The sequence below is a fragment of the Procambarus clarkii genome, chromosome 68 (genome assembly GCF_040958095.1).
Source record: "Procambarus clarkii isolate CNS0578487 chromosome 68, FALCON_Pclarkii_2.0, whole genome shotgun sequence".
Classification (NCBI taxonomy): Eukaryota; Metazoa; Arthropoda; class Malacostraca; order Decapoda; family Cambaridae; genus Procambarus; species Procambarus clarkii.
In genome coordinates, this window is record NC_091217.1 from 17,824,693 (window position 1) to 17,841,619 (window position 16,927).

General features: G+C 36.3%; 1 protein-coding gene across 1 annotated transcript; it reads right to left on the reverse strand.

The window, feature by feature from the left end:
* Window positions 1–1,649: 1,649 nt before the first annotated feature.
* On the reverse strand, window positions 1,650–13,748 carry LOC138355588 (uncharacterized). The gene is made up of 9 exons (XM_069310898.1): window positions 13,730–13,748; window positions 12,255–12,366; window positions 9,314–9,423; window positions 4,827–4,931; window positions 3,428–3,519; window positions 3,083–3,198; window positions 2,704–2,792; window positions 1,820–1,990; window positions 1,650–1,675 (listed from the first exon to the last, which is right to left on the reverse strand). Exons 1-9 carry the CDS (start codon window positions 13,746–13,748, stop codon window positions 1,650–1,652), a joined length of 840 nt encoding a protein of 279 aa, XP_069166999.1.
* Window positions 13,749–16,927: the final 3,179 nt, after the last annotated feature.

The following is a 16,927-nucleotide window of genomic DNA, read 5'->3' on the forward strand; positions in this document are numbered from 1 at the left end:
CAATGTGAGAAGGAATCCACAACATTTTTATATTTACCCTCTTGCTAAGTATTCTTATATATCTATGTCTAGCTTCCAAGACAAGCACGTTATTACATGATTGCAAACTGTTTATTGCTCGTAGTGAAGAAAGGGAGTCAGAAATAATTAAGCTGTCTACTTCAGTGTTGTCAATAATTTCGAGTGCTACCAGGCTTAGAATGTAGACTTCCTGTGTTGAACTGCGAGTTAAGTTTCGTATAATTTCGTTATAAAATATGATTATTTCAGAGTAAAAATGTGTATTTCCATGTTCTACATTCAGTACCAACATTATAGTGATTAAATATATCATATTTCTTCATTACTTACGTAATGCTAGGAAGCATCATCTCAAATGAAGTAGTTTCCTGAACCTACTGGGCCGTCATATCTACACTTGAAACTTTGTACGGAGTCTGCCTCCACAACATCACTTCCTGATGCATTCCATTTGTCAACTACTGATACTAAAAAAGTTTTCTGTATCTCATTTGGGCACTCATTTTTCATGTTTACCTTTTTTTGTGTGTGTGTGTGTTTTTTGAAGGAAAGCAAAGAAATTGCACATAACCACAACTACAATTTATTTAATAAGCATTTCTAAACTAAACAAAACTTTGAGGGTAATTAATAAAAATAAAAACTAATTTGAAAACAAATCTTTCTTGAGCAACATAGGGATGCAAAATTAACATGACGATGATTTGGGCAAAGAACATTTGCCCAACCCAGGGGTAGAGAATACTTGTTATTTTCTCTTTGCTTTGCTACTTAAAGCTACTCAAATCAAAGGGAAGAGTGTTTCTTCCATTTCTTCGTTGTCAGTCTGTGACTCAATACTGACTACACTGTTGTCACTGTCGGTCTCGGAATCCTCGGAATCTTGACTGTCTGTTTGAAATTTGTTGTATTCTACTTCCCTGTCTTCAGAAAACAGGTTAGTTGCCTCAAATAGTTTAATTTGATAGAATTTTTTCATATTTAGCAAGAGGGCCGTAAGTCCACTGGTTACATGCTGGAATGATGACTTCTTTATTGAGTATTTACCCTGTTCCTGTAAAACAAACACACATCATTATTTCAGGCATTTTTTAAATTAAATGTTTGTTTTCCTAACAAGTGTTTCATTTAAACTTTAACCAGTAAAAGTGACAATGAAAATATATTACAATTTGTGTCTACAAAATGCTTTTACTAATTTTACTTAGCTTAGACACAAACAACAATGATTAAGCTATCTGTTAAAATAATTACCAAGTAGCTATAATGCAATAACATTTATTTCAGTGGAGTAATTAAGTTAATATTGATACCTGATACTAACTTCAATTATCCAAGAGGGTGGAGCACTTTTGTTTTGTACATCATCTAGTCTTTGTGTTATCTCTTCAAGCTTTTTTCTGTAGAAATCCAAGTAACTTTTCATTTCCAGTTGAATGTCATTTTGTTCTTCCATAGTCCTGTTGAACATATGCAGCTTTTCTGCAGCATTTCTCTTTTCTTTAAGAGTAACTTAAAATATTCAAAAATAAAATATAAAGTAAATTATTTAATAAGGAACATGAACAAATCTGTCATTGTAGGATGCATGTATTATGCAACAACAATGCAATCATATGTAATCATTTTTAAGGTATCTTGTTAATATTATTATCTTAAAAATATAAATTAGGCATGGACTTCCATTTGTCCATTACCATAATGAGTAAGTTTGAATTAACATGTTAGTAGCTAACAATTAATATTTATCCTCATTGACAAGGCCAATATGCATAGAAAAATAACCAAATATACTTACCATTATCAGTTGGTTGAGGAGTGCCATTACACCATGGAAAGTTGCCCTCTTCAGCAATGCCCACACTAAGTTTTTCTGTATTGTCTTCATTGTAGACCGCTATCAGTTCCCTCAACTTTTTCTTGTCTGCTTCAATCTTTGCACGGTATCGTGATCTCATTTTGCTTGAAACTGAAAGAAACACTTTGTTACTAGTAAATAAGATTATAGTTGATAAATTTGTTTTGTATATACTTAGTAGTGAATACCTACACAAAAGTAGCAGAACACACTACATAAATATTTGCCAACCACTTTTTTTTTAACAAGCTTAGGTATACACAGCAATGTGCTGCTATCCTATTATGTATGAAAGACCACAGTGTAGATCAAAAACCTCACAGGACAGCCAGTCATACATGGAATCTGGAGAGAATATGAAATGTAAGGCTGATCTATTAGCCTCCACTAACAAAATCGGGGTACAGCACAAGAATATCTTCCAATATTCCTGAGTGTATGAAGTAATAACAAAACTCAAAGTACATCATACCATTTGTTCTGAAGTCATTGATAACAGGGCAATCACACATATAGTGATAGACAGTATGTCCTAGCTTTTGTTCACATAGTTTACAACTGGAATGATTTCCATTGGCAGATTCATTACCTGCAGGCACCTGCCATAGATATTGATATCTCAACTTAATTTTGACAATTACCTATAATTACATAGGACAACACCTAAGTGAGATGGTATCCATACAAATCTACCTGAGAAATAAATGACATTAGATGTGTTTAGATAAAAAAAAAAGTCATTGTTTTCTTGAAGTATTTTACAAACACTAAAAGATTTCTGTTTGTTTTATCAGTCCCTAACTTATACATAAGCTTTAACATACCTGCTACACTGGATATGTGGGATTTCTTGGTTCTAATTGAGTCACATACTAACTCTATCCCCTTTTGAACATCATTTTGAGAAACTGATCTGTTGAGAATAGAGGATACTGTTTACTATAATGTTTAATAAATTCAAACATGTAAAGACCCTGATTAGTTAAAAAAAAATTTAACTTAAATTTTTAGGCAATGGTCACAATGGCATTTTATGATGGCTGACAATTACTGTACAAGAACTAAACAATTAAAATAATAAAGAAATGTTTTGGCAATTTTATGATTTATGGTACTGCATTGATTTTACAGTACAATAACCTTGTTAAAATATATAAGAGTATTTCAAAACAGTGTTTCTTACTATATATTTTACAAGCAAACCTTTTATTTAAACTCTGGGCTAAGTTGGTTAACTCTGCAATCCAGATGAGAAGTTGTTTTTCATCAAGAGATAAGTCAGCTAACTCCTTTCTTATTAACTCTGCAGCTTCTTTTGCCTATCAACAGGAGGAAAAACTGCTCTGTTAGTATAATAAATGTTGCAATTTTTATTTAATATTTGATATTACAAAAAAAACAATCCTTACGAGCCTAACTGCTGATGAAGGCTGTTTAATGGCAGTAAATGTTATTTTTATTTTTGAATGTTTTTTTTTTCCTGTGCACTTATATTAGTGATTCATGATCATTGTTGCATATATTCAATGAATAAAGCAAATTACTTGCCTTACAAAATCTTGAAGCTAGAACACGAGCTAAAGAGTCATGTTTACGTTGGTTCCAAAAAAATGAAGATTCACCAAGTTCTTCTTCACGCTCTGAAAAAAAGGGACAAAAAATAACTCCCTTCAATGAATATGTAAAATGAAAATAATTCACTTTTATGCAGGCGATGAGTCACAATAACATGGCTGAAGTATGTAGACCAGACCACTCACTAGAAGGTGAAGGGACGACGACGTTTCGGTCCATCCTGGACCATTCTCAAGTCAATTGTGATGAGGAAGTAGAGACAGGCAATAAATAGGCTAGAGAGAGCTGAGGAGCAAAGTAAGGTGTATTTTAGGGGATAGTAATAATAATAAGAGCTGCAGAGGGCCTATTGGCCCATACGAGGCAGCTCCTATTATAACCACCAAATGAGAAGGAGATAGGAATAAGAAGACGATAGCAAGGGAGCGTAGGAGAAGACAATGAACAGAAAAAAGGGAGAAGAGAGAAAGAAAAGGAAAGAGAAAGAAAAGATAATTAAATGGAAGGGGTAGGCTTATGTTAGGTCACGTTTGTTAGAAACATTACAGCATTTGAGTATATACTGTGAAAGGGAAGAGTCCACAGCAACAAAGCCAGGACTCAAGTTCATGTTAGGTACATTGTGTATTAGAGCTGATTCAACAAGACGGCGTCTGTGGAGAGTAGAGGCAGGAAAGATTATTTTGGAGGAAGACCAATCTATGGGATGATTAGAATCCCTCACATGGCAGAAGGGAGCATTGTTAGTGTCTGCAGATTTAACACTTCTCTTGTGTTCTTTAAGTCGTTCATTCAGTGTACAGCCAGTTTCGCCAAAGTATTGTACAAGATGAACAGGAAATAGAGTAGACACCAGCAGCAGGAGCATTTTTTTTTTTTTTTTTTTAAAGCACTGTGAACTAGATTGTTACGAAGTGTGTTAGTTTGTTGGTGTGTTAGTTAGTTCTTATTCCTATCTCCTTCTCGTTCAGTGGTTATAATAGGAGCTGCCTCGTATGGGCCAATAGGCCATCTGCAGCTCTTATTATTATTACTATCCCCTAAGATACACCTTACTTTGCTCCTCAGCTCTCTCTAGCCTATTTATTGCCTGTCTCTACTTCCTCATCACAATCGACTTTAGAATGGTCCAGGACGGACTGAAACGTCGTCATCCCTTCACCTTCTAGTGGGTGGTCTGGTCAACATTCACTTTTATACTATCTATAATTTACTTGCTATATTAATCAAATCCAATTCATATACACAAAGTTGTAGGGTGACACCAGGTGTTGCTAGTTACTGAAGTCATCTTCATTACACATAATAAATATCACTAACACGTTTTAATAGATTATACCTTCCTCATTGTAACAATGCACTATAAACTAACCGGCTTTCAACATGTTTTTGGTGGTACTGTTGTACCGCGACATATAGCTGAAAATTTGCTCGGTTTCTTCACCTGTGGTCAAACCACTTCCGTGCTGCCAGCGTCCTGTGTGCGTGGATGAATGTAGAAAATAGAGAACTATTAGCTGAATATCAAATATATGGATTTAAACTATTTCACACAGATAGATATATTAGACGAGGAGGTGGAGTAGCCATATATGTTAGGGACAATTTGAAATGTAGTCTCAAAGAGGGAATCAAAACAGAGCCACACACAGAAACTATTTGGATTGAATTAAACGAAAAAGCTAATAATATTATAATAGGAGTAATATATAGGCCACCAAATTTAGACAGAATGGAAGCAAAGCATCTATGGGATGAAATATCTAGAGCATCTAGATCTAACAGTATTTATGTCATGGGTGACTTTAATTTTAGCGGAATAAACTGGTTGAACAAAACAGGGAATAGTGAAGCAGAAGATTTTCTAGAATTAATTGACGATTGCTTTCTTACGCAACACATTAAGGAACCAACACGGGAAAATAATATTTTAGATTTAGTGTTAACTAACAGGGAAACGCAAATTAATGACATCGAAATAGGGAGTGAGCTAGGGAGCAGTGATCACAAAGAAATCAGATTTAGCATAGAATGGAATAGACCAGTAGGAGAAAATTCTGTTAAAGTGCCAGATTTTCGAAAAGCTGATTTTAATAGCCTAAGAAATTTTTTGGGTCAAATTGATTGGAAAGGCTTGGGTATGGGGTGTGGGCCGGTCTTGGAGCGAGACATGAACCCAGCGATAGGTGACTTAAATGGGGATTTCGATGTGGATTCAATATATAACTTATTTAAGAATATTCTAAACAAAGCACAGGAACGTAGTATACCATACAAATTGAATAGATCGTATACTAATGACCCAAAGTGGATAACAAAGAATTTGAAGAACCTTATAGGTAAAAAGAGAGCTTGGTACAAAAGGATTAAAAATGGGGAGGTCACTTTAGAACAGGAATTCGTACAACTGGTTAGAAATGTTAAAAAAGAGATAAGGAAAGCAAAAAGAAACTATGAAGTTCGCATAGCAGGGCAAGCAAAGACAAATCCTAAAGGGTTTTTTCAGTTATATCGTACTAAGACTAGGGAAAGGATAGGTCCATTAAAAACTGAGACAGGTCAAATAACAGATAGTGATGAAGAGATGAGTAGTATTTTTAATAAATATTTTGTATCTGTATTTACTAAAGAGGAACTTAACAATATGCCTTCAGCCGAACAAGTCTATGTGGGTGGGGACGAGGACAGGTTGACGAGTTTAGCAGTTACCAGGGAGGATGTTCTTAAACAAATAGTAAAACTCAAACCAAACAAATCCCCAGGGCCGGATGAAGTGTTTGCTAGGGTGCTTAAAGAATGCAAAGAGGAGCTTTGTGACCCACTGTCAACCATATTTAATAAATCAATAGAGTCAGGCAGAGTGCCAGAGTTTTGGAAAGTTGCTAATGTGATACCAGTTTTTAAGAAAGGAGATAGATCACTTGCGTCTAACTATCGACCAATTAGCCTAACGTCTATTGTGGGAAAGTTACTCGAATCTATAATAGCAAATAAAATTCGTCTTCATCTTGAAAAACATAAATTAATAATTGAGTCGCAACATGGTTTTATAAATGGCCGTTCATGTTTAACAAATTTGTTATCTTTTTATTCTAGCATTGTTGAGGCAGTTGATAGTGGTAAGGATTGCGATGTTGTATACCTTGACTTTAGCAAAGCTTTTGATACAGTGCCACATGAAAGACTGATTAAAAAAATAGAGTCTCATGGTATTGGGGGTGCTATATTAAGCTGGATTAGGGCATGGCTATACCAAAGGAAACAGAGAGTTAGTATAAATGGAATCAAGTCAGAGTGGGAAAATGTTGTAAGTGGAGTGCCTCAAGGCTCTGTCCTGGGACCTCTGTTGTTTATAATATATATAAATGATTTAGATTCAGGTTTGAGTAGCAACATTTGCAAATTTGCCGATGATACGAAAATCGGTAGGGAAATTAATTCGGAGGAGGACTCACTATCACTTCAAGTTGATCTAGATAGGGTTTTGAAATGGTCAAAGGATTGGCAGATGCAGTTTAATGCTGATAAATGTAAAGTTCTGAGGTTAGGTAATGATGATAGAGTTACAAGATACGAGCTAGATGGTGTTGTGATTGCGAAGTCGGATTGCGAAAGGGATCTGGGAGTTATGATTAGTAAGAATTTAAAACAAAAGGATCAATGCATAAATGTTCGTAATAAGGCAAATCGGACACTTGGATTTATTAATCGCAGCGTTAGTAACAAGACACCTGGTGTGGTTCTCAAGCTATATCTTGCTCTAGTTAGGCCCCATTTAGATTATGCAGTTCAGTTTTGGTCGCCATATTATAGAATGGATATAAATTCACTTGAACGTGTCCAGCGTAGGATGACTAAGTTAATTCCCCAAATTAGAAATCTTTCATATGAAGAAAGATTAACAAAGCTTAAGTTGCATTCACTGGAAAGGCGAAGAGTTAGGGGTGACATGATAGAGGTTTACAAGTGGATGAATGGACATAACCGGGGGGATATTAATAGGGTATTAAAAGTATCAACACAGGACAGAACACGAAACAATGGATATAAATTGGATAAGTTTAGATTTAGGAAAGACTTGGGTAAATACTGGTTCAGTAACAGGGTTGTTGATTTGTGGAACCAATTGCCGCGTAACATTGTGGAGGTGGGGTCCCTCGATTGTTTCAAGCACGGGTTGGACAAGTATATGAGTGGGATTGGGTGGTTATAGAATAGGAGCTGCCTCGTATGGGCCAATAGGCCTTCTGCAGTTACCTTTGTTCTTATGTTCTTATGTCCTCCATACAAGACCTATAATTAAGATGTAACACACTGTAAAATAATTACAAGGAAAGAATATTAGTCGATTGCTCAAAAATTTAATTATGACTAAATACTTTATTCTGATTAATAGCTTTTTAACCCTAAAATAACGTTACATTTATACCCGTTATTTTGACAAATGATAATTATTTACTTGGCAATACCATGCATGTGCTTTTGCATGCAAAACACCTAGGAACGTCTTTGTCTCCAGTAGGGTGAATTTTTTATTTTTTTCTTGAATTTTCAGGGCCCATGACCAGTACTGTACTGGCATATGATGTCCTGGCAGATGTACTTGGCACTTTTGAAGTAATTTATATGGAGATAGTGTGCATAGCCAAAAACCTCACCACGAGTCATATTGCACAGTTTGAGAATTACATCATCCCGGCATGATGCAAGGCTTATGCCAGTCTGGTCCAGGGATTTGTGTGTATACGATTCGTTTCGCGCCGCTTTCCACAACGAGACACCACAATTTTGGCTGTTCTGCAAATCAAATATAAATATATATTATATATTTATATAATATATATATATATATATATATATATATATATATATATATATATATATATTATATAAATACAGTATATATAAAATATATAAGAAATAATGAAAAGAACCTAACCTGATGGGTTATATAAAAGTGATATAGACCAACAGAAATATAGCATCTTACTCAATATGGCTTCAGACCCCAAAAATCACCATTTATATGGTGCATGTAGCTCTTGACAAACGTTGAGTACTCTATGTTTTACTTGTTAACTTGCCTGTGGGTTAAAAAAACCTAACTACTTGTTATAATATATATATTAACTTTGTAAACTGTAAGACATCATGACTGTCTTTTCCCAATGGTGTAGTGGGTTAAGACACTCGCCTGGCATTTCGCGAGCGCTTTGTCCTGGGTTTGTATCCTGGCCTTGGAAGATTTACTGGGCATCAACCCTTAACTATGCCCCCCCCCCTGTTTACCCAACAGTAAAATGGGTACCTGGTTGTTAATGGATTTGGTGGGGTCATATTCTGTGGAACATAGGATTAACGACTTGCTTGAAACACTATACGTGCTAGTGGCTGTACAAGAATGTAAAAAGTGGGTAGCACAAGTAACAGTGCAAGTTTGAAGAACTACGTAGGAAACTATAATTACTTTATTTGCATAGAGAGCTTGCACAGATTTAGTTTGACTCGGGGGATATCAGAGAGATATTGATTTCTGGTGTGGTGATTATGGGATCCTTTACATCTATCAAGGAAGAGTTTCAGATCAGGATGTGCATTTAGGAACAAGGTTTTGTACATGTAAGTGGCACAAGAGAATGTGTGGAGTGGGTTCATATTTTTATGTATTATTATATATACAGTTTAATGTATACAGGTACTTACATTACATATATAAAATTAATAAATACTTACTCTTCCATTACGAGAGCCAAGCGCTTGGAGCGAGCGCTATTAACAAGGATTTCATTGATAAACCTGGACTGTTCCTTTTAAGGAAATGCCAGTTGTTCAGGAGTTTGGTGCTGAAGAATGTGTTACTTTTCCTGGCTGATGAGCAGAAGTATCCACCATCATACAACATCTTAGCATCTGCAGGAAGGCTGTATCCACACTCTTGACACTCAAATATGGGCAGATAAAGGTCATACCTGCCTAGAAAGCTTAGTTTTAGTATTTATTTCTAAAATAAAGCAGCTTATTTTGAATCTTTTGTAAAACTCATCTCCATCACTGAATGGATATGTTTGTGTCTCAAAGATTGAAGTCCACATGCTTGGGTATGGTATCGTCACTAGAACTTCAGTGATGCTACTATATTCAGTGATGCAAATACTCATAGACTTATGTGTTCAAACTTAATATTAAATAAAATATACCTGAGAGCATTATGAAAGTACACATGATGTCTGTTACGGACCCGAGCCCAGCGTCCGAGCATGGAGCAGTGACGACCGCGCCATCTGTGGGTCAGCTCCCGAAACCCCCTCCAAATGGACGACGCCATCTAGTGAGGACGAGAAATACCAGCCACAAGGGCTAGTTCCCGTCCTGATCAGCTCATAACACAGCCGCTGCTGACCTCTGATGAGGTGACTCTTAGACAGCAACGCCATCTATGGAGTGGATAGGTGGGCGTTTGTGTCTAAGCCGGTAAGTGAGATGCCCTAGAGTGTAACCGGTACTGATGACGTGTCTGATTACAGAGTCGACCTGGGACTGCTGTAATGAACGTTGGATCAGTCTACCCAAGGCAGCCGTAGAATCTCCAAGTGTTAGCTGCAGAAGTTGTGAGTCACCCCCCCCCCCCCCGGATGAACACTGTTGTGTTAGCCTGCCTGTGACGTGGCAGTTGAGGATTTGTCTTACCCGGGGCTGACTCGTGGAGAAGAATAGCCACTGGGGTGTTATGGTGAGGAGAGTGATCTGTGGAATCACACGAGGCTCCTGCCTAGGGCTCGCAACCCTTGTATCGGTCATGGAGTGGCCTACGCAGCGTAGCTGATTGGAACCTGCCAGCTACAGGCTGGATTTGTGGTTGAAGGCCTCCACGACGGTGGCCTAACCTGCAGAACTGATTGGAACCTGCCAGCTACAGGCTGGATTTGTGGTTGACGGCCTCCACGACCGTCATTCAACACAAAAGACCACATGGATAGTGAAATCTGGATCCAAAATTATAATTTATATAGATGTGACAGAGTAATAAGGTCAGGTGGAAGAGTAGGTCTGTATATTAAAGAGGAACTGGCATGAACAGTGCTCCTGAACTCAACTAATGAGGTGGTAGAGGTACTTGGAATCAGGGTTGAAAATATAAATCTAATTATTATTTTAATATACAAACTGCATGATGCAACAGTTGAGAAATTAACTGAGCAAATCCACAAAATAGAGAATATCCTTGATAACTTAACAAACCCAGTACCAGATATTATCTTCTTTGCAGACTTCAATCTGCCCATTTTAAAATGGAGAATAGTAAAAATAACATTATAGCAGGAAATCAACCTGGAAATAACAAACTACAGGTCAGAGAACTACTGAGATTCTGTGACAAATTCTCGCCCAGTCAGCAGATTACAGAACCAACTAGGAACGAAAACACGCTGGACCTGATATTTACAAACAATGATGAGCTAATCAGCGACATTACTGTCTCAAACACTACATACTCGAAACAACAAGTGAGAAGGGTTATTCAATAAATCCAATTTTAATAATAATAATAAAAGGATAGACTGGGCAAAAATATATGGGGAACTTACAAACGTTCAATGGGAATGTGTTCTAAGCAATAAACATCATACAAAAGAATAGAAAAACAGACTTCTGAAGCCTATGAAGTCTGTCTGAAACATGTTCCTTTGAGGAAAGCCAGAAAGAGGTCCAACGTAGAAAGAAAACGCAGGCGACACTACAAAAAAAGACAAAAAAACAACGGAAATGATTAAGCAGACAACTTTTCATACAAAGAAGGAATAATTTAAATAGGGAGATTGTACAAATAAAACAGAGACTGAAGCATTCATATCAGATTGAAGAGAGGCAACTAGACAAAAAAAGCAATTCAAGAAATAAAGGAAAACCCAAAATATTTCTTCATTTATGCTAAATCATAAGAAAATATCACTGCCAATATTGGACCTATTTGTATTAGTGAAGGTTCATACATTGAGGATGACAAATTTCTAATTTGTCATAACACTAATTTTACAATTAGTGAAATCCTAAAAAAGCTGTATGAGGATATGTTTAGCACTCAGATACACAGCATGAAAGTAAAAAATCTGGACAACTTCTTTATGCGTGATATCCAAATCCCTGTAAATATAACCAATATTAACACGAGCATGGAACATTTTGAAAGAGAATTTTACAATATGCCCATGCACTCAGCCCCGGGTCCAGACTCATGGAATTTAATATTTATAAAGAAATGCAAAGTGACATTAGCACAGGCACTCAGTATAGTGAGTAGGAAGAGATTGGACACGGGGGAAATACCAGATGCGCTTAAAGCAGCAGACATAGCCCCTCTACACAAGAGAGGGAGCAAAGCACTGGCAAAGAATTATAGACCAGTTGCACTAACGTCCCACATAATAAAAGTATTTGAGATATTGATCAGGAGTCAGGTCACTACTTTCATGGAAACAAATGATCTCCACAATCCAGGCGAACATGGATTTACAGCGGGAAGATCATGCCTCTCACAGCTACTTGACCATTACGACAAAATCACTGAGGCATTAGAAGAAAAAGGGAATGCAGATGTGGTATACAGTACACGGATTTCACAAACGCATTCGACAAATTTGACCATGGAGTGATAGCACACAAAATGAGGTCAATGGGAATAACTGGTAAAATAGGACGCTGGATACTCAGTTTTCTGTCAAACAGAACACAAAGAGTAACAGTCAAACATATAAAATCGAGTCCAAGAACAGTTAAAAGCTCTGTACCTCAAGATACAGACCTTGCACCATTGCTTTCCCTTATTCTCATATCAGATATAGACTCATATACAAGGCACAGCGTTGGATCATCCTTGGCAGATGACACAAAAATCAGCTTAAAAATGACCTCTGCTGAAGATATTGAAAAACTACACGTAGATACAGTATTAATAAAGTTTACGACTGGGCAGCAGAAAATAACATGATGTTTAACAGCGACAAATTCCAGGTACTCGGATATGGTAAAAATGAGAACCTTAAACATAATACAGGGTACAAGACACAATAAAATTTGTCCATAGTAGGAAAGTAACTTGTAAAGGACTTGGGAATAATAATGTCTGACGAACTAAAGTTTAGGGAGCATAACCAAGCAAATATTGTGGCAGCCAGAAAAATGAGAGGATGGATTACGAGAACTTTCAAATCCAGGGATCCCATCACAATGGTTGTACTCTTCAAGTCACTTGTGTTGTCCCGTCTTGAGTACTGCTCAGTACTCACTTTCCCCTTCAGAGCAGGTGAAGATTGCTGAAATAGAGGGAATACAGAGAACAAAATACAGCATGCATAGACTCGATAAAGCACCTAAATTATTGGGTTCGTCTCAAAGCTCTCCAAATGTACTCACTAGAAAGGAGACAAGAGAGATACCAAATAATATACACATGGAAAATACTGGAGGCCCAGGTCCCAAATCTACACAGTAAAATAACAACATACTGAAGTGAACAATATGGAAGAAAATGCAGAATATAACCAGTGAAGAGCAGGGGTGCCATAGACACAATCAGAGAGTACTGAATAAACATCAGAGGTCTGCGGTTTTTCAACATACTCCTAGCGAGCATAAGAAATATTGCCGGAACAACCGTGGACTTCTTCAAGAGAAAACTAGATAGTTTTCTCAAAGGAGTGCCGGACCAACCGGGCTGTGGTGGGTATGTGCGCCTGCAGGCCACTCCAAGCCACAGCCTGGTGGACCCAACTCTCATAAGTCAAGCCTGGCCTACTGCCAGTCTTGCTGAGTAAAAGAACTCCCAGAACCCCATCAAGCAGGTATTGATTGCACTTTAAATACTTAGTATAAGCAAAGATATTTAATGTCTGGTGAAGGATGGAGGGTAGGCAATCCAAGAGAGGAGGTGCATACTCTAGATGAAAGCAAACTAAGTAATACTTAATAAATATTCTAAATTGGAATTTTAGGTAATAATGTACAATCTTTGGATGACAAAACAACACATCAGAAAACGAAGATGCAATCATCTTTACGTCTGTCTGGGACAATTATCAAATTGTGTAATTAATATTTTTGTGAATCATTTGCTAATTATACTCTTAGCTAAATGGATACTATGTAGCATGATAGACTGCTTCATACACTTTTCTGTCCTGAAAATTATGATAATTTGGGCAATCATAAAGTATGCAATATGATTAAAATATAGTACCGTGATAAAGGAAACCTAATCCTAATTATAATGAAACTTACTTGGATTTTTGGAATCCATTGTTGCAATGATCTCTCAGATATTCGACTGCATGAGAAACAATATCACCGGTTGAAATTGATGTTGGGCTGCTGTAAAATTTACCCAAAAGGTACAAAACTATTTAAAACCAGGCATAAAATAGAATCAGTTTAGATTAATTATATAAAATTACAAGAACAAGGTAGGATGCATACTTGCACCACCATCCAAAAACTGCAAATGAGAGTTGTGACATGCAAATCTCATAAGCACTTTTTGTTTACATATTAACTTCTTGGCATTTTTTCAGTAATTAAACTGAGATAAAAATAAAATTAATACATGTGAAAATACAAGCAAAATATAACTGAAATTTGAACAATGAAACTTTACAGATGATACAGAAGACACAAGAAAATTGGCACTGTAGGAGACATTGAAAAAACAGAAATAACATGATGTTTAACAGTGATAAGTTACAGGTGCTGAAGTATGGTAGAAACGAGGAAATTAAATGAAACAAGGAACACAGGACACAATCAGACCTACTCTAAGAAGGAAAAAACATGCAAGAGATCTGAGAATTACGGCGTCTGACGACCTCACACTTTGTGAACATAACTGAGCAAATATAGTGGCGGCCAGAAAAATAATGGGATGGTTTATGAGAATGTTAAAATTCAAAGACCCCACCCACAGTAATGCTAATACTATTCAAATAACTGGTGCTGTCCCATCTTGAGTATTGCTCGGTACTGACTCCCCCTTTCTGAACAGGAGAAATCTCTGAATTAGAGGAAATAAAGAGACCATAAACAGCAAACATATAAAATGATAAAAAATCTAAATAATTGAGACCGTCTCAAAGCTCTCAAAATGTACTCTCTAGACAGGAGACAAGAATGGTATCAAATAATACATATATGTAAGAAACTAGAGGGCCAGGTACCAAATTTGCACAGCATAATATAACAACATACTGGAGCTAAAGATACAGAAGGAAATTAATAATAGGTGTCATAGGTACAATCAGAGAGCAGAGTCTTAACAGTAGGGGGTTCAAGGGCTGTTTGCGAGGCTAGGCAAGGGTAGACTAGGCTTGGCTAGTGTTGGCTAGGTTATGCTAGGAAGAAGTAGGCTAGGCTGATTTACTCCACCAGTAATTGGCGGTCTGTCTAATTACAAGCTACCGCAAGCTACACAAGCTTCACATAGCTTCCTGGCAATATGTTAGTAATGAATAAATAAGATATATTTACTCATTATAATGTTGGTACTAAATGTACAACACGAAAAAACATAATTTTTATCTGAAAAAGTATCTTTTTATAAAGAAATTAGACGAAAATAAAGAAATGGTGACACCAAATCAAGTCGACGATCCAAGCATCAGTTAGGTTAGGTTAGGTTAGGTTAGATTTGGTTTGGTTAAGTTAGGTTAGATTTGGTTAGGTTAGATTTGGTTACGTTTGATTAGGTTAGGTTAGGTCAGCCTAACATATCATATTTATTCATTACTAATGTATTGCCAGGAAGCTTTGTGAAGCTTGTGTAGCTTGTGGTAGCTTGTGGTAATTAAACAGACCCATAATTGGGGGGAAAGGGGGGAGGTGAGAACCTCAATATAAGCCTAATTTGTTGCTTCCTGTTCTCCGACACAATGATTTATTTTACATCAGGCTTTCAGCACAGCTGCATAAAAAACCCTAATTATTTATTTATAAATAAATAACCATAAATAATAATTTATTTTATAAATAAATAATATTTATAAATAAATTTATAAATTTATAAATAAATAAATTATTTATAAATAAATATTTATAAATCCTTCTCTTGGATACGAGAAGGTACACTGGGGGTTAAGAGAGAAAATAGGAATAATGATGATTTTACAATCTTGCCCGAAACGCTATGCGTACTAGTGGCTTTAGGTATTGTATGTACTACCTTTATCTATAAATCAAACAGAATGATTGTACTGTAACTCTGCATCTATGTATATATTTTTCCTAAATAAATTATTATTATTATTGTAAAGCCACTAGCACGCATAGCGTTTTGGGCAAAGATCCCGTACCCAGAAGCTGGGTATCTTTTGTTGCCCTATGACCACTCTTATGACATTCCCTAACTCTTATGACATTCCCTAACAGTATTGTTAAACTAATAACAATGAACAGTAGTTCAATATTACCAGAATAATCCATCTGATGTGGCCATGTTTTTGTTGTGAAGCCCGGTCGTTCAGTTCGTATACAGCATACGAAGGTTACGAAGGTTAATCTAACCTAAAACCAGAGTCTTAAAAATGTCTTACCATTGCTAAGAAATCCTAAGATATAAATATTTACAATAATACACTGGTTGTTTTTGTTGATTTTGGGGCGATGACATGAGTAAACTGGTTATGTTGTGTTGATTTAGTGGCAACGAACTGTGGTTATTAGACTATGTTTTGTACATAAGCAAAAAACAAGGTGTAATTCTTTTAATTATAACAATAATAACGACAAAAAGTTAATAATTAATGTACTTGTTAAGCAAAATTCGCAATATCTTAGTTTTCTTTAGGAAAAAAAATTAAAAGACATCTGGAAAAAGATCTGCAGACTATGTCTTACATTTTATTCCGTTATTTACACTAAAAGAACAATTAAACGTACACTATCGCCTGTGCCTGGTGCACGAGCACCAGGCACGGGCACCGGGAGCATCCCAGACACTGCCTTAATCGACTGAGATTAAGGCAGGTGTCGTTTTCATTCCTTTAGTACAAGGAAATCCCATTCTTAAACTGTATAATATGAGCTGTGCAATAATTTTTTGCTGATCTATAATAAAGAAATTCTGGAGGGCTTGTGCAAGGATTAGGATGAGTTAGCCTAGGCATTTTTATATCCTTTTCTGGTTACTCAAGGGTGAATTCTGGCGGGCAACACGAGAATAAATATTTGTATAAATTCCAATTTCGATCCGATCTACTTGGGGATAGTTTACAAATGTTCGCCATTAAATTTACGTTTTCTCTAATAGCCGAAGAGCTTATTTGAGAAAACAGTATGGCATTGAATCAGCATGGTAAAACAATTGTATTATTGACACGATGAGTATAATCGACGTAGTTTTTATATATGTTGCCGGTCGAACACATCCTTATGTGACGTTTTATACTTATGTTCTTCTAGAACATTCTATTGCGAACACATTGGTACAAA